Source organism: Larimichthys crocea, chromosome XVIII (genome assembly GCF_000972845.2).
Source record: "Larimichthys crocea isolate SSNF chromosome XVIII, L_crocea_2.0, whole genome shotgun sequence".
NCBI classification, from domain to species: domain Eukaryota; kingdom Metazoa; phylum Chordata; class Actinopteri; family Sciaenidae; genus Larimichthys; species Larimichthys crocea.
The window spans coordinates 20,245,471-20,267,462 of record NC_040028.1 but is presented as its reverse complement, the minus strand read 5'-3'; the positions used below and the strand labels follow the sequence as shown (position 1 = coordinate 20,267,462).

At 44.8% G+C, this 21,992-nt stretch overlaps 1 protein-coding gene across 4 annotated transcripts in view; it reads right to left on the bottom strand.

Annotated features, from left to right (window-relative positions):
* The window catches only part of il1rapl1a (interleukin 1 receptor accessory protein-like 1a), a 153,536-nt gene extending 132,153 nt beyond the window's left edge, over positions 1-21,383 (bottom strand). For all 4 annotated transcript variants that reach the window (XM_019270310.2, XM_019270311.2, XM_027291157.1 and 1 more), the window contains exons 1-2: positions 20,786-21,383; positions 1,671-1,772 (exon numbers count right to left, since the gene is read on the bottom strand). In XM_019270310.2, the coding sequence (XP_019125855.1) occupies positions 1,671-1,752 (82 nt within the window). In that variant the 5' untranslated portion in view covers positions 1,753-1,772; positions 20,786-21,383. The remainder of the gene's footprint in view (positions 1-1,670; positions 1,773-20,785) is intronic.
* Positions 21,384-21,992: the final 609 nt, after the last annotated feature.

The following is a 21,992-nucleotide window of genomic DNA, read 5'->3' as shown; positions in this document are numbered from 1 at the left end:
CATGTTGATGCAGTCCATCAACAGACAGTTCTGTTTTTAAAAAAACACAACTTCCACTTTGAATTTGACATTAAAGAAGTGGCAAATAACCAAAAACTGTTATATTTCCTTCATAAGAACAAACATCTACGACGTGGTCAGTCCTCCCTGCCGCCATCTCGGCGAACACTCCCCTGGAAAACACCCATAAAACCTGTATGAAATATAGAGGAGGGACTCTGGGGCGCTCTGGGGTCTAAAGGGTTAAATGTGGTACATGTCTAGACACTTGGGAGATTTAATAACATAGATTTACAGCCTAGCGTTCGAGTCTACTCTTCTTCAGCTTTTTATTAGCAGCCGTGTTGAGAGTAACGAGGCCTCGCGTTTTTAAAACGTCGAAATCGTCTATTTCTGATGGAATTGGCACCTTGATTGGAATCACAGGCGTGAAATAAATCCTGCAGATTTGTAAAGTCAAGGTCAACTTTGGTGCCATGCAATATCTAATATCATTGCTTATTATTATGCTGCGCTACTGCGATCAGTCACAACGACGTGGTTAATATATCTTATCGCTTGTTTCCTGGGTGAGGGTTGTTTTCTCTGTTTAATAGGTGTATAGGTCAGTGTGTCTGTATTCTGTGTCGCTGACACACTGAGCACATTATTCACTGATAAGTCGGCCTTCTGCTCGCTGTGACTGTCTGTCCCGTGAGTGTGCTACCTTCAATATAAAACCTTTAGCTAAAGGTCAGTCCTTAAATCTTCCGACATGCCCGCTCATGTCTGCAGGACAAACACGTGCACGTTCTTGTACGGCAGCAACAGATTTCGAGGCAAGAAAAATTATTATTTTATCATCTTGGTGACAGTTTTACTCCCATTAACCAACATGTGAATCCACCAACAAGAAAGACTTTCTCTTCACAGTCCCTATATGTATTCCTGTCATGGAAACTTTCTACCCTCAATCTTTTTGCTCTCCATTTTTTTTTTTGACCTTTGCATTTGTTCACAATTGATGCTCAATTTGCTGGCATTTAGAGGCAAAATGAGTTTCACGGTAACCCTTGGTGACCCAGTCGATGAGCAATTGGATCATTTGGTAGCTGTCACTCTCGTTTTGATGGAGGCAGGTCCAGCTAATTCCAAGAGGTACAGTGTATATCTTTTCATTAAATCACAATGCTCTTCACCCGAGAGCACGGCGAGAGACACGAGCTGCACTTATGTTTAAATTGCTCGACATTGTTCCAGTTTTCCCCGCGTGAGTCATTCTCACACAGAAGTGGGAAGGGCATCATGCCTTGCAATTACCTGCCTGTCATCCGTTTTGTGCATGTAACACACACACACACACACACACACTGTGAGACATCAGGGTTCTCAGGTAGCACCTGAAGCCTGAAGAATTATGAGTTATGAGTCAACAATAAACAATAATTAAAGATTTTTACCAGCTAAACACAATCCAACAGTGACAATGACACCGAGACAGTAAAGACCGAGGTTCATAAGCACAAAAATAAGCCCTGGCCTGGTCCACATATAAATATATATATATGAATAGCCATGGATGCAGAAAATGCAGTCACAACCTCACAACCTTGGAACACACTCACACACGTGGTGGTGCATGCACAGGCTTCCACGCCGGAAGCAACACAAGACACGGTGTGTTTAAATACCTGAGCCTCTCTTTGAGACCACCTTCACAGTCTTGGACAGCGTGACGTACAGCAGGATCAGCAGAGGGCTGGGAGGTCTCATCTTCCCCCCGTCCTCACAGCCTGAAGGAGAAGGAGAAAGAGAAAGAGAATTATCGGACACTGAGATCAAATACCTCCTCGTTGCTGCCAGAGCTACTAGAGCGTCAGCGTGGAGGGATGTTCTCTAATAGCCCAAACACTCCAGCACAAGTAAGCACACATACTGTTGTTCAAACATTTGCATGCCCACACACACACACACACACCCGCTCGGACACTCACGTCAACAAACCACTTTGCACATTTCCCCCCAGGGGTTTTTTCTTGTAATGATTTTCTTTCATGATTGCAATTGAGACGGGTTATCATAGCAGGGATATATTTCAGGAGAAACCATTCCCTAAGATGCTGACAAATCAATAAAGAAATCATTACATGTGTAAGAAACAGCACGTTTAATCGCCGGCTTCATTAAAAATCGGGGCAGACCTTGAAAGGGAATTTCATATTATCACCTTGTGACTCGCAGAGACGTGGCAAACATCCCACCCATATCCCTTATTGACTCATATATCATATTAATTGATGGAGGTGACTCATTCTGCACTCCTTATCTTCTCTGAGTAAATGACATAATCTAACATGGAGTAATTACCCTCTAATAGCAGCTCCTGAAATAGCCGGTGCCGCTGTATAAATTTGATGTTAAATATAAAAAAAGAAAACACACTCGTCAAAGAAACTGTTTGTCGTCTGACTGTGACACCAAACAAAGAAACATACTGCACGAAGACATGAATGAAATTCAAATGAATAACTAAAAAGAACGCAGTACAATGAAAAGAACAATAATAAAGATAAAAAGACAATAAATAACCACCGAAGATGAAGAGATTAGAAAAAAGACAATGTCACAAAAAGACGAGTCTGTAAAAAACGAGTTTTGAGTTCACTGATTCAGCGAGGCTCATCAGAGTCGAGGGGTCCCGATGGAGAAGGCGCGGTCACTGGGTCTCTAGTTCTGAGACTCGACCTTGGAACAACCAGAAGTGAGCCAGCCCGAGGATGTGAGGCTGCAAGCTGGCTCGTACGGGGTTAGTATGCTGGTGATGTAGTTAGGGGCTTTAAAAGTAAAACCTTAAAATCAATCCTAACCAGACCGGGAGTGGACGGAGGGAAGCTGGATGGTGAAATGCGACGTCGTCTGTTAAAAGCCTGAATTGACGCCAATCTTCTCGTCTAACTCAGCGTGAAGCAAATAAGTGCCCCCAAAACACTGAGCCTTGTTTCACTTTAAGCATTGAGGATCAGGGTTATTAGGGTTTATTGATTATCTCCCTGTGCTGTCCGAGACTCACACAGTTTAGGGTAGAGACCCAACAGCAATGCATGGTCCATCACAATCAACCAGATAACTCCACGCCGAGTGCACCGCCGCAACATTCCCCACGTTATGAAGAGAAAGAGTGGGAGAAACACAGGGGAGAGAAGAGGAGAAGGAGAGGAAGACAGGGTGTATTCAATCCTTGGTGTTGTTCAGTATTCTCAGTAGAGATTTGCCTTCGGGAGGTTCAGGTTGAACCGCAGGGTTTTGGTAAAGATGGTTCTGGAAGTGACAAGGGGTCCAAGTTCATCTCAGGGAAGATGGCATGTCTTTATTCAGATAAAGCACTGGAGGTCAGAGATGAGCGATGGAGGGGTAAAAGGTGACAGGTGGCACAATCAAAGCTGTGAGTGGCTGTATATCACAGACAACCAAACAGAATACAGTGACTGGACTTTTAGAGCCAGATCCATGTTTCTGTCAGTCTAACCATGAGAGAAGGAGAACACAACATACAGCAAATTAACCCTGTGAACCAGAAGGAGGAGGACGAGGACTCCGGCCTTTGGAGACAGAAAGCGACAGCACAGAGAGCCGGAGCCAGGAGGGATCCTGGAGTCTGTGGAGAGTCACGTGCACTCCAGATTAGCATAGCTAATGAAAGGAGCCTCTCTCAGTGTGTGTTTACACGGTACTTGCAAGGCCCGCTGTGAAAAGAACCTTTCTCTCCTCCCCGATCGCATTCTACTAGGAAACGACGTTCAGTCGATAAACACCGCTCTGCCAAAAACATTCTGGCAAATTCCTCAGCTCGAGGATTGGCTCCTCTTTGTTTGACTAAAAGGCCTTTAAAAAACACACTTGCCGATAAGCTGGTTTAGGTCTAATTGTGCTTTTTAGCTGCAGATGTAACCCCGCGGTCAGTTTATGGCTAAGTGCACGCACAAACCACCAACCAGAGACAATGTGAAAGACATCCTACAACCACTGCTGCACCGCCGTCATAGGAATTTAATGAGACAAATATAAAGGAGCGACCAAATACACAATGTGAAGAGAGAAAAACTGAAAAGTCAAGAAGCATAAGATCATCTGAGACCATAATCACACACAGAGAAGCAGAGGAGAAGAGGAACAGACAGACGAGATCACCACTGTGATATTTACTTTTCCATCTCTACTAACTGAAACAGCAGCAGTGGACAGGCTTCACTTTCTTTGTAGCGATGGGAAGTCCAGTTCTTTTTAGTGAGCCGGCTCTTTCGGCTCCCAAACATCTCTTCATGTTAGAATTCAGACAAATCTGGCGGAGTTTGGACTCATGATTTGTATGTGTACGCACATATCACTTACTGTATTCAACGCATAATTTGTACTAAAGCAGGGGTCTTCAACAAGGGGTCCATGATCCCTAGGGGGTCTGCAGAGGTACTGCAAGGGGTCCCCCAATTTTTGTCATAATAATTGATAATTTTTTTGACAATTGGCTCACTAAAAAGAACTGGTGCATCACCTGATGCTACCCCTTCCACTGCACCGTACTAACCTGTTCAGTGTTAGCAGTGTGAGTGTTATTCTACTCAAAGCAAGTGAAAATAATCTGCCAGTGGGGAAAGCTAATCCCAGTCTTAAACTGGGGTGTCCAGAGCGACACCTCACTGTCTAACCAACAACATGCCTGGTCCAACTCCTGCCTGCCCTGTAGTCTGTCCAATAAAGCAAAATAAAATAATTCCAAGCTGCTTTGTTTCCGTAACACGACTGAGTGATTGGCAGGTTGTGTTTCTGTAGCGTGCAGGATGGAGAGCTGCCCCCCCGTCACAGCCTGATTCGACAGAACAAAGCCAGCGGCACTCCTTTTTGTCCCAATCATGTCACGCCTTCACAAGCTCAGTGGGCTTTTGGTCCTGCCAGCCATGACATCACCAGCCTGCCATCCTCACACACACACACACACACACACAGAGGCATTGTGCAGGACCCCCACAAAGACCCAAAACACACCTCGTCTCCCTTCACCTCTCCTCCCTCTGCGCCCCGCCTCCATCCCTCTGCATTCTCACCACTCAAAAGAAGCTCCTTCTAAACTGGAACAGGCCTCAGTGTCCTCTGCAGAGCAGACTGCTCGTTGATGGACAGATCGGGGAAAGTCTCAACACTTCACACATTACACATCAGTTTGTCATTTGGTGTCATCACTAAAGATTATTCCCCCACAAGGCCAGGTAGCCTCACAAACTAATGCCTCAGTCTAACGAGTTTAATTAAACTACAGTAAATCAAAACAATCAGTCACAGCAGCAGACTCCTGTATGTAATGGAACCCAGTTCACTACTCCAACAAGTAGCCCGAGCCTGAGTAACAACCTGCAACTAAGACGATTTTGGAGATCGTTCCAAACTGAATAAATACACACATGTAAACACTGAAACTGCTTTGCTAGTTCAGTCTTGTAGTGCAGAAGATATCTGCTGAAAAAGATTCGGCTCCTACTGTAAGTCTGTGAACTTCACATTTATTTTGAAACTAATAGCGCTGATGGAGCGTCCAAAAGTCAAAATGTGTTGAACAAAGATCACAGCATGTCTTTATCTAAGGAAATATTCAGCCTGGGTCCAGATCAGTCCACCTTTAGTCTTTAAAAACAACATTTTCTCTGAGGTCACTGAACGAGGTACACACCTGTATTAACGAGGCAGTCCTCCATAAAAAAATCATTACAGAAAGATGATTTAAAATCTGAAATGTATTACTTTATTAAAGTTGCAGTCTTCCAGTGTTCATATTTATTTACATCTTCTATATTTTCAGGATGAGATATTGGAGTTGACCAATCAGATTGCTCGGTCGGAGCTACTTGTTTATAATTGAGGTTATCTGAATAAACAACGTGTTTTACTGTTTCCAAGGCGACATGAAGAAAAAACACAATGATGCTGAGCTGCCGTTGCTGAATTCTCCACAAAACCTTTAAATGGCAAATCCAACACGCCTGATTGATGAAAGAAAACGTCGCTGTACTGTCCAGAAGCAGCACAGATATATATCTCATCTCGTAATGTCATGCAACCAATCTGCCATGGCTCGTATAGTTACAGCCAAGCCTTCATCTCTGAGGTGTCGGGAGCAGGTGTGTCTGAGGAGGCGCACACAGGGGCATGGCGTGATGTCCACGCTCCAGCGATGCATGAAGCATGCACACAGTGGCACACATGCCGTTTGCCTGCTGCTTTTTACCAGAAAACGAGGAGCACGGCCCTGCACTGCCTGCTGACTCGCCCCCCTGACAACGGAGCAGAGGAATTTACAGTCTGTTGCCATTGTTACAGGACAGCATCTCCCAGGATAGCTGTATCTCCTCCCGTCTTCCCAGAATGTTTCCCCAAAATTCAATTATCACCTCATGCTATTTGTTGCAAACACACTCCCTCTGCCAGAAACATTCTGGCAAATTCACCTTTTTTTTTTGTTTTATCCCTTCAAACTGAACAGGACTCACACATTTCTGCAAATTACAAGCAGCTCCTCTGTGTTGCTGTTGCTATAGGACGCCGTTGTGCCATTTTAAGACACAGAAAGGAAACCTCCGCCATCTTGGCACAGCGAGCTGTGGATGATTGATCATGTGATTTAGGGATTTAATCCAATTTGAAGGCAGCCTGTGCGCCGTGGTCTTAGGTAAAGAACGTCTTCATAGCACTGAGGCTCCGTGCCCTGACAGGACCAGACCTGTCTCTAGATGATCGTCTGAAACGTTTCACTGTCTGAGTCACGCTCGTTGATTTCTTCTTAAACATACACTGTGCCATCTAGTGTTTTTACTGTAAAACTGAGTCTGTTCAAGTTGATTTCAAAGTCATGAACTGTTGAATAGATTAGAAAACAGTTTTTAAATGATCTGCTCTGTTCAGTCATCACATTCTGAGTTTCATCCAGACGAGAAAGCGCACGAGGCTCCGTGTTTGCAGCCGTCTCTGCTGAGTTATAGCAAGGTCACGGAGCCAGGTGGACCGCTCTGCGTACGCAGCTGTAAATACAAGGAATTAACCTTTCTCTCTCTCGCACATTACAAGAGCAGGAGTAGTTTTTTTGATCAATATTGCATGAGTAATAACTGCTGAATATTAAATGAGAATTCAGAAAATATTCCTCAGATCACAGCCTCGCTGTCACGAGACGAGGATATGTATATATACGGTGTATGTATACCATCCTCCATTCGACGGAATGCTACATTATTTATGGCGCAAGCAGCTGTATGGGGTAATCTTTGAAAATATGCTCTGAGAGACGTAAACGGACTGATGATATGCAGCTGGAGTGGAACACAGCGAGTAAGTTCAGATTATGATGTTTGTGTGCAGATGTAACTCACAGTCATCGTTATTCTCTCCCTATCTGTAGCTTTTTGCCGACATCAGATGTGAGACAAAGACAAAGAAGAGCACACACACACACACACACACACACACGCACACACACACACACACACACACACACACACACACAACAAGTGAGTGAGTCATAGGTGTTTCTGTGTGTCACTGTGTCAAAGAGATTCATGCTGAGGTTCCTAGTAAATGGACCACAACACTGCAAAGTATCCTTACTGTATACCTACCTGTTCCTGTTTCTACGCCTGTACCATGTGGCATGTGTGTGTGTGTGTGTGTGTGTGTGTGTGTGTGTGTGTTTGTGTGTGTGTGTGTTTGCCAGATGTGTCACAGTGTGAGTCAGGTCCCATGAGTGTTTCTCTGTCGCGGTAATGCAAATCACTGCCTCAGAATAAAGAAATAAGGCCGTTGGTAGGCTGAGTGAGCGTTCGTTAAAGCACATTTGACCGCTTTTGACCACGGGCAGCCCCCGTTAATCTCCAGAGGTTGGAGTTAGAGTTAACGAGCAAGGTGCGGTGAGCTATGCCCTGCCTCAGTCCCAACATACACCTCTTCACTGAGTGAGATTAATTACAGCACGACTCTGAGCCAATCCGCACCCCTGCTGTTCTCGTAGCCCCCGAACTTAAACACACGGATACCGTGCGTGCACTTTCGGGAACATAAAATGCAACAGCGTGTACATAATTAATTAAAGGAGCTGCGAGGCAAACTGGAGCCACTTGCACATGATCGGTCAAGAGCAGAGCGGTGGGTTGTTGTTGTCTGAGATCAGACACATTCCACCAGCGCTGAAGCATTTTCCACCAGTGGTTGTTGATTGCTTGCAGCTATCCCCCCGTGCCCAGGTCCATTGTCAGCTGTCCGAGGATGACTGGCCGCAGAGACACTCTCGTGCTTCCAGTCAATACCGCCTTTGATGGAGAGCAGGGGCCAGCACTCTCCTCAACCATTTAGTGTACACACCCCCACTGAGGGCAGCCAGAACACAGGCAGACTAAAAAGCACTGTTACACACCAACACACACATTCAGGTATGCACAGTTGTTAAATGCATGTTTTCTATCATTCTTACAGTGCTCATCTATATAACTGTATTCAGATCAGCTGTTACTCTCCAGGCATGCTTACAGTGTAACTTTAAGAGACAGGTGAGCATATTTGTGATGATATTATAGTATATATATTCGAGCATTGTTCATGGTACAAAAAACAGTTTTGGTCTCTGTAGCTAATTTCCCCGTTCATGACAACTGTACTGAGGGTGAATTTATATACAACTTGTGACGGTTTTTATGGGTAACAATTATTTGAATTTCTTTTTGTTTTTTTGGGGTGCCAGCCAGGACTCAGCCTGACAGTTTAAAACTAGTTTACCTCTGACATAAACCACACAAAGGGTGCATAAATCCAAACCACAATTCATACAACCTTAAATCAAAAAGGTGAACAAACCAAGATACCACTTATAAATATATTTACACCACAGGAAAAACCCATAAACAATGTCCACCTCAGTTCAAAACAAAAAACAACTGGCTTCTGTTTCAGTTTATTTCCAGCGAGAAAAAATGGTTCCCCCCAAAAAAAGGGAAAGGAACAAAAAAAAAAGGTTTTATATTCCCGGTTTATTTCCCACACACCAGGCGACACACCGGGACTCCTCCTCCATCACGTGGAAACAAACGTCCTTCGTAGCGGGTTCGATCTGCTCCAGGACGGACGTGTAACGGAGTCGAGGGGCTAAGCTCGTTATAAACTCACCTGTTCAGGTTATATTAAGGCTTAAAGTTATGCAGGATTGGACGCTTTGATTGTGTCGTTACAGACGTCTTATTAAAGCAGCAAGGCGCCATTCGGCCCAATTTAAGTCTGCCAATGCTCCACACTTACAGTCAGTTACAGTCGTAACAGTGTTGATGGTAAGTTACTGTAAAACTACAATAAAAAATGTCAAACAGTGTAACAAATAAAAGCACATCAAGGTGCTGATGGGTCGGTATGATGCGTGTACCACAAATAAACTCTGAACTGGGTTAAGAACATCAAGTCGAACACAAACCGAGACTACAAAAAGCTCTTACTGAAACACAGATCGTACGACATAAATACGGTTTCTTTCTGTTGTTATAATTACCTTCATTAGCATACAGTGTCACATGTGCAGTGTAATGTGCTCTGCTCTCTCACCGCAGGCCTTGAACAGACTCCCACAGCACAGAGAAGGGCTGAATCATTTCACCAGGCGAGGGTTTTACCGTCGATGTGCTAAATTGTATCCTCTCATCAGCCTAAGTAAATAAAAATACCTCCAAATGGTTTGGTATCGATTTGTTTGTGTTTTATTAGGAGAAAAACATAATGCCCTTCATTTGCCAAATTGCAGTCTGATATTGACAGCTGCTCTTAGAGGGCGTCCAAGTGTTCCGCGTAATGCCAACACTTCTCTAGCTGTTGTTTTCTGCTGGGAGTGGATCTTTCTCCTTGCATCAGCTTAGTAAACCCTGTCTTGGATAAACTACGGCTCGAATTGCAGAAGCTTTCCAGAAATCTTTCAATCCTTGAACGAGGAAAGACGCCCGTGATTGGCTTTGCACGCCTGAGCTGCAGACAGACACGTAGCTGCTGCAGAGAAGCACAATCCCCTGATGAGGAATCAGCAGCCGCTGTTTAGAGTAGGAATGCATCGCCATATGTTAGAGAACTGCACGAAAAACTGTGACGTGATGAAAGAGTGAATATATCGCATGAGGAAAAAAAGCCCATACATTTGCTATATTTCCCTCCTATCTAGCTGCGGCTGTGAAATGTGCTGGATGTGCCTATATTAGTGGCGTGTGGAGAGGCACTGCGGTCCATCCTCTCAAACCGACAGTGGTTTCTTGAAACGAAGCTCCCCAAAGACTGGAAATGCTGGCCTGAGCGCTTTTCAGCTGGATTGTGCATTTACGCTTTGGTATCCATGACAGAGTCTATCCTATTGTCTAAAGGAGCCATCGCGGTGGCAATGGAGCCTAAATGAGGCCAATAATGGTCCTCTGCTCGGTCCCCGGAGTCTTGCCTGTTTAAAAATCGATTCTCTGCTTGACTAGGGACAGGCTGGGAATAGAGAGAGCTGGAAGACGTAGAGAGGAAAGTGGTGGGAAGGAGGAGGAGGAGGAGGAGGAGGAGGAGGAGGGGGTTTAAGAAAGGTTACAAAAGATTAGAAAGATAGCACAAGTGAAAAATCCAGCCAATTTATCCAGCATTTCACTGCATCGCACGGCAAACATGGAGCACGACTCAAGCTTGATTAGCTCTTTTTCTTGCACGTATACGACTGCAGATTGTTTTCATGTCACGTGTTGCATCCTGTTTTTTCAAAAACAAACGTTTAAATCATTTTAGATTATGAAAACTAGAGAAGTATAAGTTCATGCATACACATAAACTTTAAGCACCAACAGCTAAACCAACAGACAAACCTCTTTATATGCGGTACAGTACATCATTGTACAAGCAGCACTTCTAATTACTACATCATTTGCCAGATGACGGAGGCTCTCGGCCTGTTTGTGCAGAGCACATCACGCCCTGTACGCGGCGTCCAGCTGTTTGCTGTTTGTTTATCTCTCATGTTTTTGCCTCCTCGTACATAAAGCTACATATTTATGTTTGTTTAGCTCTGCGTTATTGTTTTTGGCACCGCGTGTCCAGAGCTACGACCGGAGTCAGGTATGTCACAGCATACCTGGCCTGTTCTAAATATATTACAGGGAAAAAAAGTTGCCCATATTATGCCAGAGCGGTTAAAAATTCAGTGAGATTTATTTCTCTGGATTGCAGCATCTTGCTCCGGATTGTCTGTCTGTCTGTCCGGGTTAGGACTACAACACGAGGCAGTTCCTAAAGTAACATGGAGAATCTTAACTAGTTGCTCAAGGTTTCATTGTTTTGGGAGGAAACACGCTGAAATGAACAAATCTGTGAATCTGGAAGCGGACGTAGCCTCACGTCTCATTTCATCTAAACGAAACAGTTTATGAAGAGAAACTTTATGATCAGTCTGATGAAACGTGGCAACAGTTGACTCCTCATGATGGATTATTTCTACCAGCTCAATAAAAAGTTGCTTTGATTTGGAGAAAATGAGCTCAGGAGTTTCATAAAACTAAGTATGGAAATATCTGAAGTCGTGTACTGAACACTGATCACATCCATGTCAGCTGAAAAATAGCAACATCTCACTCTGTTCATGCCAGAAAAAGAAACTAAAGCACACACACTCAAACACACACACACACACACACACACACAACACAGCAACTTACCAAACTGAGGCTAAAGCTGTCACAGACTCACAGTGAGCTGGATAAGTCTTCTCTTCTTACTTTTGCCGCCTACAAAGAGCCCGAGATGCTGTCAGATTTGGCAGAGAAAGATATATGGGCTCCATCACGCAACTTGTGGGTGTTGCAGAACAACAGCTACAGCCAACCCCAAAACAAACAAAGAGAGCAACGGAAGGTGTGTGTTACACTGAGGAGGTCTTATTGAGCGGACGGTACCACACACACTCACTGGGGACGAGGTGGATGGATGGATGGATGGATGGATGGATGGATGGATGCATGGATGGATGGATGGATGGATGGATGGATGGATGGATGGATGAGGAATGTTTTATTCAGCGCGTGCTCACCTCCTCATCTGTTGCTCTTATTTACACCACCCTTCAACGCTCCACCTCGCTTCACCTCCGCGGTGTGTGTGAACTGTACACTCTTTAAACTCGTCTCGCTGACCTTCGACCATCTCCCGTTTGTCTCAGCCAGACACAATGGGACTCGGAAATCCAATTTCCAAATAAGCTAGCGCCAAAGACAGAGCGCAGTATAGACAAATAACTACAATAGACAATGCACGCCTGTAGACTTCTGCTTTCTTTGCACAAACGTGCTGCCAGAGGTCAGGTGATGCTGAATCGAAATTTGGATGCACTGAAAGTCCAATCTTCTATAATGATGTTTAATGTTATTTAATACTGATGCAGACAGTTGTACCAGTTGTATTCCTGTAGATGACTATTTATTGTTGAACCGAGTTCATTTGGTAGAAAAGTTTTCCTCCTGATCGGCACTTCTGTTCTCCATATTTCCTGTTCGGAGCGGTGATTGTAGTCTTTTTCAACGTTACATTTACTACAGTACCTCCTCACTGTCTCCATGTCACATTTTAATTCGTAGCTAAACGTGAATAAACGTGAATAAACGTGACGACATATCAGGCTGATATTTCGTTTAAAGTCTGTGTAAAGGCAGTTCTGAGATTTCTTTCAAAACACATTAAATATGTTGGACAATAGTTGCTGAAAACACGTGAAAAGACTTTGAATGATATATCACTGAAATGTGGAGTTAGAGGTTCAAACAGTTTTCAGGATTTTTGTGGGCGGTCCTTAAAGGGTGGCTCGATGACACGCTGAGGTCACCCTGAGCAGAGAGACAGAGATGAATTCATCTCAGCTCAGAGTGTTTCAGAGTCAGTCATGTCATTTTCTGATCTCCCACGAGTGGGCGTGGCTTATTTTTTACCTGATTTTAACACCTGATTTCATAAACTTGTTGATATTTTGAATCATTAAAATTTGGCTGGGTGGTTAATAACACTTTCTCCTTTGGTCTCACACACTCAGAACACATTTATTTATTCTGACTTTACATGAACTTTAAAGAAACAAAGACAACAACAACAACAAAAGATATCAGGATGGATCATTTCTTTGTTGTCTCTGTTGTGTCTTTCTCTCTCTCTGCGTCTTCTTTTCTGTATTATTACACAAGAAACATGCTGAGATCAAAACAATCTGGTTTATTTCAATAAAATTGCTTTGGATGCTGGAAATCCAGAGTGGTTGTTTTATGTCGTTAATATCTTATTTCCACTTTGGCTGCTGATTCAAAGATTTTACTGAAAATCCTGGATACACACACACACACACACAGACACACACACACACACAGATGCTCAGTATCATTGATTGTTCTCCGGCCATTGTTGTATCCATTCTACAGTGCAGCTGCAGCGGGTCTTGGAGAGGGGAAAGGACCCTGCGGGGAGCAGTCCAGTTATCTCAGATGAAACCTTATTATGGGATTTATGTGAACAGCAAATAACTGTGCTGTGTGTGTGTGTGTGTGTGTGTGTGTGTGTGTGTGTGTGTGTATCCCTGCTGTGAGGTTATCCAAGGTTTTGTCAAAGGAATATGGAGAGGAGGTTTTTGTCAATTGCTTTCCTGGCCGGTGAATAACCACAGCTCTTCACAGGCAGGCGTGTGTTCAGCATGTTACTGTGTGCAGTATTATAATTAGGTACATAACGCTGCCATATTACTGTCATATAATGGCAACGCACTGCGAAGAGAGCCAGAAATGAGCAGGGATGCCGGGAGAAGTCCAGTCAGCTCCTTGCGAGGCCCGGGCAGGCGGATCTGCACCCGTGTGTGCATGGAGGGAGAAAAGATGGAGGAGGGAGGAGAGGGAGAGTGAGGGAGGAGAGGGGAGAGGAGGGGAGGCATGGCAGGGGCTGCAAGCCGAGGAGGAGTGCCAGAACACTGTTGGAGCCAAGAACAGGACTGACTGGGCCTGTGTGTCAGATCAGTGTGCACACACACACACACACACAGGATGAACAGACACATAGATGTCACTGACCTTCGACAAACACACTGCAATGTCACAGCTCCAACAAACCCGATCACCGATCATCCACCAGTCCACACACTTGGTGCTTGTTCATTAGGAGCTCTCGGAGTCTGAGAGCATCAGATTTGAGCTCATCCTCTAACAGGGAGGACGTTCGCTGTCCCCTAAGCTCTTACTGTGTGTGTGCTTCTCTGCAAAAGAGCGTTTAAAGACTTTAAACAGTCGGCTGTGACTCTGTACCCAGCCATTACTGACCAATGGCACTAATGGCCAACATCTTGTACACAATGTGAGCCTACATCAGAGGCGGCTGTTCCACACAGGCAATATTTATGGCAGTCCCCGCTCCCTGGGGAGTCATTGCACCATAACACAGACCACTGCAGCTGACAAAATAACAGGGCAGAGTGTTCTTTTAGGAAACAGTAGAAACGCCTCTCTCCTTCTCTTGTTGCCTCTTACTGCTTCTCTCTTTCTCTCTCCCTTGCCAATTTTCGCGTGACCTCATCTGTGTGTTTTTTTTGTCTTTTCCTTCTTTATCGCTCAGAGCCGGGGCCGTCGGAGTGGATTTCAGAGACAAGTTGACAAGCCGAGCAACAGAAAAATTGAGATAAAGTCCCTCCTCTCTCTTATTTCTTGTGGTCCGGTCCACCGAGAGATCACGGCTTACAATTTCACCAAGCAGATCTGATCTTTGGAAAATTCTGACAACTGTCTTACAAGTGACTTCCAGCTCGGAGATTTCTAACATGTACGTCTCCGAGGAATGCTACAACGGTGATTCACTTTCCGAACCAATTATGCCACAAAAAAAAAGGAAAAAAAGGAAAAAGAAACGATTAAATTACACCTTTAAATACAATTTCATCCTGTAAGACAAGGCAATTTGCCAAGACTAATCTGGTGTGTGTGTGTGTCACACAGAAAGACAGAGGAGAAGCAGGTTTCTCTTTTCATTTCTGTGTACTGCATGTGCACATGTGTTTGAGCCGCTCATATCTCATCTCGTACTCGTTCGCCCCGTGGGACCGTGGCAAGATTTTCCCAGAACCGATGCAAAGTGACAGCTGAGAGAATGACTCCAATCGAGGCTGCCGCGGCCTACGGTCCCCGTGCTGTTGTGACAAAGCTGATGGCAGCATGCGAACACACAGAGAGAGAAACCTAATAAACTCTATTCATGCTTGTTCCTGTACCAGACATGATCAAATGATGAAATAACCTACAGTGTCCAGTCTGTTTTTTAGCTTCTAGTGGGACTAGTAGTCACATTCACACAGGCCTGAGACCTGCAGCACGTCCTCCTAAACCTGCAGACATCAAATCATCGTCCTCCAAAACATCTACAAATATCCAATACAGTCAAAAAATTAAAGTGAAGGCACAGTGCTGAAAGAAAGTTTAAAAAACTGTCAATAGCTGGCAGGAAAATCCCGTTATTTCACAGATTTGTAGAGGCTTTCTGATGTAGGTGAGTATAAAAGACAGAGCGACAGTCCACACATCACTCTGTCTGTCCTCTGATCCGACTGCTGAAGCTGTTTTCTGTTGCTATCTTGTTGTGATAAAAAGCAGCTAATATAGCTGATGAATTTCAGGTTAGATAACGAAGGTGTTTGTTTTGTTGTGTTTATTTATAGAGATCCCCAAAATATTAATCAACACTGACATTTAGCAACAGTATTATAAATATGCTGGGTTTAGCTCAACAGATAATTTGCACCCACAGTCCCAGCATGACTAAAAAAAAGAAAGAAGAATAAAAACTATGAGTTAATAGATTGTATTCCCACCTTACACCTTAGTCTGAAAGTTATATTAATCAAATGTCATCATTCTTCATCCAGTTCATAATTTCTCTACCTGACTGAGGTGAAACTGAGCTCAGATTCTGGACGTTCATCATGCGGATGAATGAAACTTAAATGACTTCATGGATGGTTGAATTTAGTCTGTCTGTGTTGTATCTCTCCTCACTTCTCCCTGTCACTTCCACAACCGGATGCAAATTTTGAACTAAAAAACGTTATTATTATTATTATTATTAATACATCGTCACCTAATTGACAAGCCGTCTGTAACAGCACCCACCTGTCAATCAAAGCCTGTATTATATATCTTTAAATGATGTTGATGAGAACACAATCTGTTTGGATTTGAATTTATAGAACAACATGTAACATATAATCTCTTCTCTTATGCTACACACAAGTATCCAAAACAGAGTACAAGGTACGAGTTACAGTAAATAACAAACTAAACTGTGAAACACTGTTAGTATTAGTATTAGCACCATTAGTGTAGCAGAAGTATTTTGGTACTTGGTTATGTACATACATAAAAAGAGAAGCCGGTGGATCATCAGTGGACCTGAGGTGGACTGAATGACGCCTGGTTGCTCAAACAAGACATCTGTAACCACACCCACCTGTCAATCAAAGCGTCCACGCTCTTAATCCTGCATAACTTTAAGCCTTAATATAATGTGAACAGGTGAGTTGTATATAAATTCACCCTCAGTACAGTTGTCATGAACGGGGAAATTAGCTACAGAGACCAAAACTGTTTTTTGTACCAGGCTGTAAACATGTTTATTTCTGCTGTGAAGTTGGACATTTGGACATGGGGACTTATGGAGACTGACTCACTTCTGGAGCCAGCCTCAAGTGGACGTTAGAGGAACTGCAAGTTTTTGGGCACTTCATTGATTTTTAGCAGCTTGCTAACATGAGTAAATAACCGGCTGGTCTGGTTGGTGACCTCTGCCCTGCACTGCATCGAATTTACAGCTCATGATTTAGAGAGACGATTTTGAAAAAAAAATGACATCCTGCTGACATTTACAGCTGACAGTTGTATGATAAGAACCGATATCTGAGAGCGATTCGTTTTGCTCACCTTCGTAAGCCACCGCCTGCAATCATCTATATCATATTAGCACTCCATAACCTCTGTATCACCGCAGAGCTCGACTGTTATTTCAACCCGTGAGTGCAAATGTCTCAGGGGTTCAACCTCGACGGTCTTCAAAACAGCATATAACTGCCGTCGTCCTAATTTGTGAGATGGAAACCTGATTTATGGAGAATGTTTGGTTATTTTAAAGTGCAGTTAATCAAGCAGCGTTCTCTGCGCGCTGTTTATTGTTCCTTTATTGTCAATCAATGTGACAAGGAGGAGATGGTCTTTTAAAACATGACCCTCCTCCAAATATCAATTCCAATGGCTCGGTGATGGAAACAATGTGTGTGTGTGTGTGTGTGTGTGTGTGTGTGTGTGTGTGCAATTAATGAATTAGCTCTGAGCCGCCTATCCTCAACCTTTTTCTACAACAGGAAACAAATCACCGGCCTGTCCTTTCTGCAGTGATCCGAGGGGCTTCATCAGCTGACAGACAGGCTAAAAGCCTCCATTCACTGGCACTGCTCTGTATTCCACATCCATGTGTTATTATAAAGTGATTGTATGCGTCTGTGCATAACTGAACATTTTGAACCCTTGAGCCAATACGCCTCAGATGAATCCTCAGCTCCCACATCAAAATGATTATTTCTAAACAAACCGTGTTTAATCGACTGCGTGCCTCCGCGGCACTCTCCATCTGGAGGATGCTGTGTGACAGCTTCCCTTAAATTACAAATATCAATCTGCCACAGTGGGAGCTCAGCTGCCAGTGGCCTCATGGGGGTCCTCGTCAAAGCAAGCAGCCTTCAAAACAAAGCCATCAAAACGCTGCGTTCCATACATGCTTTGCTCTGAGACGGCTACGTTCGTCGCCTGATCACGGTTCCACTGAAGTGACCGAATCACTGAACAGCGAGGCTTGTGGTACCAGATTAATGCGAGAGGCTCCTGGTAACACAGAGAAAATATCTGAGTGGGATTCAGTAATGAAGCTGGGCTGAAGTTGGCCCAGTGTGTGGAGTTCTGTGTCAGCCCTGCGTGGCTCCACCCCTCTCTCCCTCCACGGCAGGGACCGACAGACGCCAGCACCAAGGGCTCCCAATCTGCTGCGTTATCAGTGGTACTCTCCCTAAGCGAGTTCCCCCTCCTCATCACCGGCTGTCTGCCTGCGGCAACACCACCACCACTTACACTCCATCCACCCGCTTATTGATACACTTCACCGCAGGATCGCCTTCGAGTGCTCCTTGGGAAAGCAATGGGTCCGCGGGATGGCCTAATTCAATCAACATTAGAGGGGCCAACACACACATCATTCATCACCAACAAAGAACCAGCACAGAAAGACTCTACCAGCTTCTTACGAGGTGACCATTAACAGGCTGCCATCCTACTGGGAACTGAGCAGTTCAGTGAACGTAATGGGGGTTATTATCATGCACTTGTATCATGTAAATATATATTTTGATATGTACACATGGCAATTCTCAGGCGCACAGTGGATGGATCCCCCAGGGTTCATTTGATTTCCACTTGGGCTGTGTATCAGTTCCTCATGGCGTGCACTCTGTGCACTGCAACAGGCCCGAATCCAAAGCAGAAACTTGAGCAGGAGAAGTGCCATCAGCCATCATCACTATTTCAAATCTGCAGCCACTTTAACTCAAAGACACGTTTATAAAATGCATCAGCTGACGCGGCTGTTTTAATGTGCCAAGACTGAATTCAACATTAATACTGACAAAACTCTTATTTTAGCATATTTCAGCACGCTGTGCTCCGCGAGCGCATTTGCACTTATTACCAGCATGAATTACCGAGAAGAGATTTTCTTCTTTTTCTTTCAGATAAATATTGTATAATTAAGGAAGCACGGGGCAAACATGGAGTTATTACAGCCCTGTCTGTCATATTATTGGAGGGAGGCCTGGTCTGCTTCAGTGTTGTTTCATTAACACAAACAACAACCAAGCAGAACTCCATGATGATCAGCTAATGGATTTTTATCACCGCTCAGGACATGATGCCATTTAAAGCAAAACAGTGTAATGGCCAGAAAAAAACTGAGGAAACAGGACACATGACACACTGTGTCGTTACAGTGATGAGGCCTTCATGTGTCAGCTGAACAGACTCCAAATGTTTACTCAACAAAGCAGCTGTCTGTTTCAGCACCACGGACAGCTCCCGTCATGTTACCATGATCCATGTGTGCAGAAATCACACACACACACACACACACACACACACACACACACACACACACACACACACACATTCTTTTCTGTTGTTCAACAACATGAATAGGAGATGTGGCTCACCTGCTCACCTCCAACCGGACCTTCGGGCACCTCCACTCTGCCAGCACAAAATAGATGTAGTCACCTGACACACTAAGACAACTATCCAGCTCTGGTGACCGGTGTATGGGTGTAACCAGCCGGCATCAGACAACAGTGGTCGGTTTTAATTGTGTTTTCAAGCAACCTAAATACTCTCTCTCTGTTGGTGTGTGTGTGAGGGAGGGAGGGATGGTGGCAGCCTACCTTGATCCAAGATGCGCTCCCTCACTGCACATGTTCAAGGCAGAACACCAAAATTCCCTTCAGATCGACTTGTAGCAGTGTCTGATAAATAAAGGAAGCTGGTCCCTGAGTGTTGCCACTGAGGGCTCGCAGTGGTCCGGCTTCTTTATGTGGTGATCCAGAAATGGACCATCATCATCATCACTCAGATTCCTGCGTCATGCGTCGGTATTCCGACACGGTTCCACCCCAAAGGGGGACCGAGCTGTTTGTCGGGGGGAAAACTCGGAGGCTCTTACAGACTGTTTGAATACACGCTGTGGAGCGGGGGCTGCGTCGCTCCATCAATACAGTTAAACGAGCGTGATAATGCGGGCAGGCTCTGACGGGGCAATAAAGAATGAAGGAATGGCAGCGTGGTGCGTGGCGAGCTTTGGGCATGTGGAGTCGAGCCTTGATTTAGACTCTGTGAGTGTGTGTGGGTCTTTCACGTGCACCCCCCACTCACACCCACACACACACACACACACACACACACACACACACACACACAGAAAGAGAGAGAGAGAGAGAGAGAGCACAAGTTCTTTTTGTGGCGCAACCATTAAAAACTTGCTCTGTTTTATTGTTTCCATCCGCTGAGCGCCAGCAGCAGCCTCTGTCCTCCGCATAAAGAGCGGATTGTTCGTATATAATAAGGCTTACTGCTGCACCAGCTTCAGGGGGGGGGAAAGCTGCCGCTTCGTTTACACCTTTATCTAAATCCTCTCCTCAGTGAGCTCCAGTGAGCCCGGCGGGCCGGTGTGTGAGACTGCACTGCAGAGGGCTTCTCCATGATTGAGCTCCAACACATCCAGAGCCAAATGTACAAAAAAAAAAAAAAGAAGAGACACACAGAGATTCCCTCTCACACTGCGGCACATACCATTAAGTTTAATTATTTATCTACTGCTCTCCTGAACGTTGGATCCTATTAATAATCTTCATTTCACCCAGGTGCTGAACTTCTCCTCCTTAAAGCCTTTTTAAAGCTGATGAATATCGCACCTCCACCTCCACCACCACCGGGTTTTTCCCCCCTCTCTAGAATAACTGCTGCAACTGTCCGACAGAGAGCCAGAGTCACACAGGCGATCAATTCACTGCCGCAATAATCAGAGAACCAGTTTAAAAAATGAGGTCTGAGGAACTTTAAATGCTCACAAGAATTAAAAATTACAACAAAAAAATCCGTGCTATGTCTGAGAAAGAAAATTGGCCTACCTTCAACTCGATTCCAAAATGGTACGACGCCGTTTGTCAGTCAGTGGGGAAGGCTGTGGACATCACAACTCCGGGTCAATAGAGAAAACACGTTTCCATAAAATGGGTGCAAGCCGGTGATAGTCTGTGTTTGAGCGAGGTCACCCATTCAGCCACTCGTCCGGTTTAAAATCCCAAACAGAAGAATGGAGATCTCTCTCTCTCTCTCTCTCTCTTTCTCCCTCTCTCTCTCTCTCTCTCTCTCTCTCTCTCTCTCTCTGTCCTTTTGGAGATGAAGTGCGCCAGGCGCTCTCCTACGCAGATGTGACTTTGCGCGCTTGAAATAAAAAACGGATGATGATGGGTAGAAATGAAAAAATAAAAAAAAATCAGGACTACAACCAATAAAAAAAAATGTATATCAAAACGAGAGGGGGACGAAGCTGCCAGATGATCAAGCCCCGGTCCACCTCTCCCCCCAAAAATGTGACAGTTGACTTTTACGCAAATCGTGCTCAATCACTAATCCTCTGCTGGTGCTGCTTCACCATCCCAAACGCACTATTCGGTGCGATCCCCCACTCAGCAGCGCCGCGGTGGAGATGGGGGGAAAAGGAAATGTATGGATATACCATATTTCCGTGTCACCATGGCTGGTTTTCTCTCGTGATGATCGGGGCCAGCAGGTAACCTGAAACCTTCTGTTTTGTTTTTAAGGCTCGGGTCACCTGTCCGTTCATCTCGCTCATGACCTCTGGCTTTATCCCACAACTACAAACATGTTAGTCTTACAGGAATGTAAACATGAAGGAGAATCCATGGGACCTCATCTCATCACATCATCATCATCATCGTCCGCAGCCCTCCTCCTGTCTGTCCTTGTCTCCCTTCACCCCGTTTCCTCCTCTCTCTCCTAACAGTGAGCCTCTTTCTGCACGTCCCGCTCTGCTCGCATTAAAGCCTTTGACTTATAGATGTCTGCTGGAATTCTTCTTCCCCCCACCCCTCCTCCCTCCTCCTCCTCCTCCTCTCCTCCTTCATTCATTTCACTGTTTCATCGATGCAAACTACAGAGCGCAGGTGCAGCCGCGTGTTACAGAGCCAGCAGGGGACGGTGTGTTGGTGCACTAGGACCGGGGAGAGATCTCTGCTTTGCTCGTCGTGTGCATTGCAACTACAGAGGAGCTGTGGAGGAAACCCCCCCATCGGATCTGGCCATTATACTCCA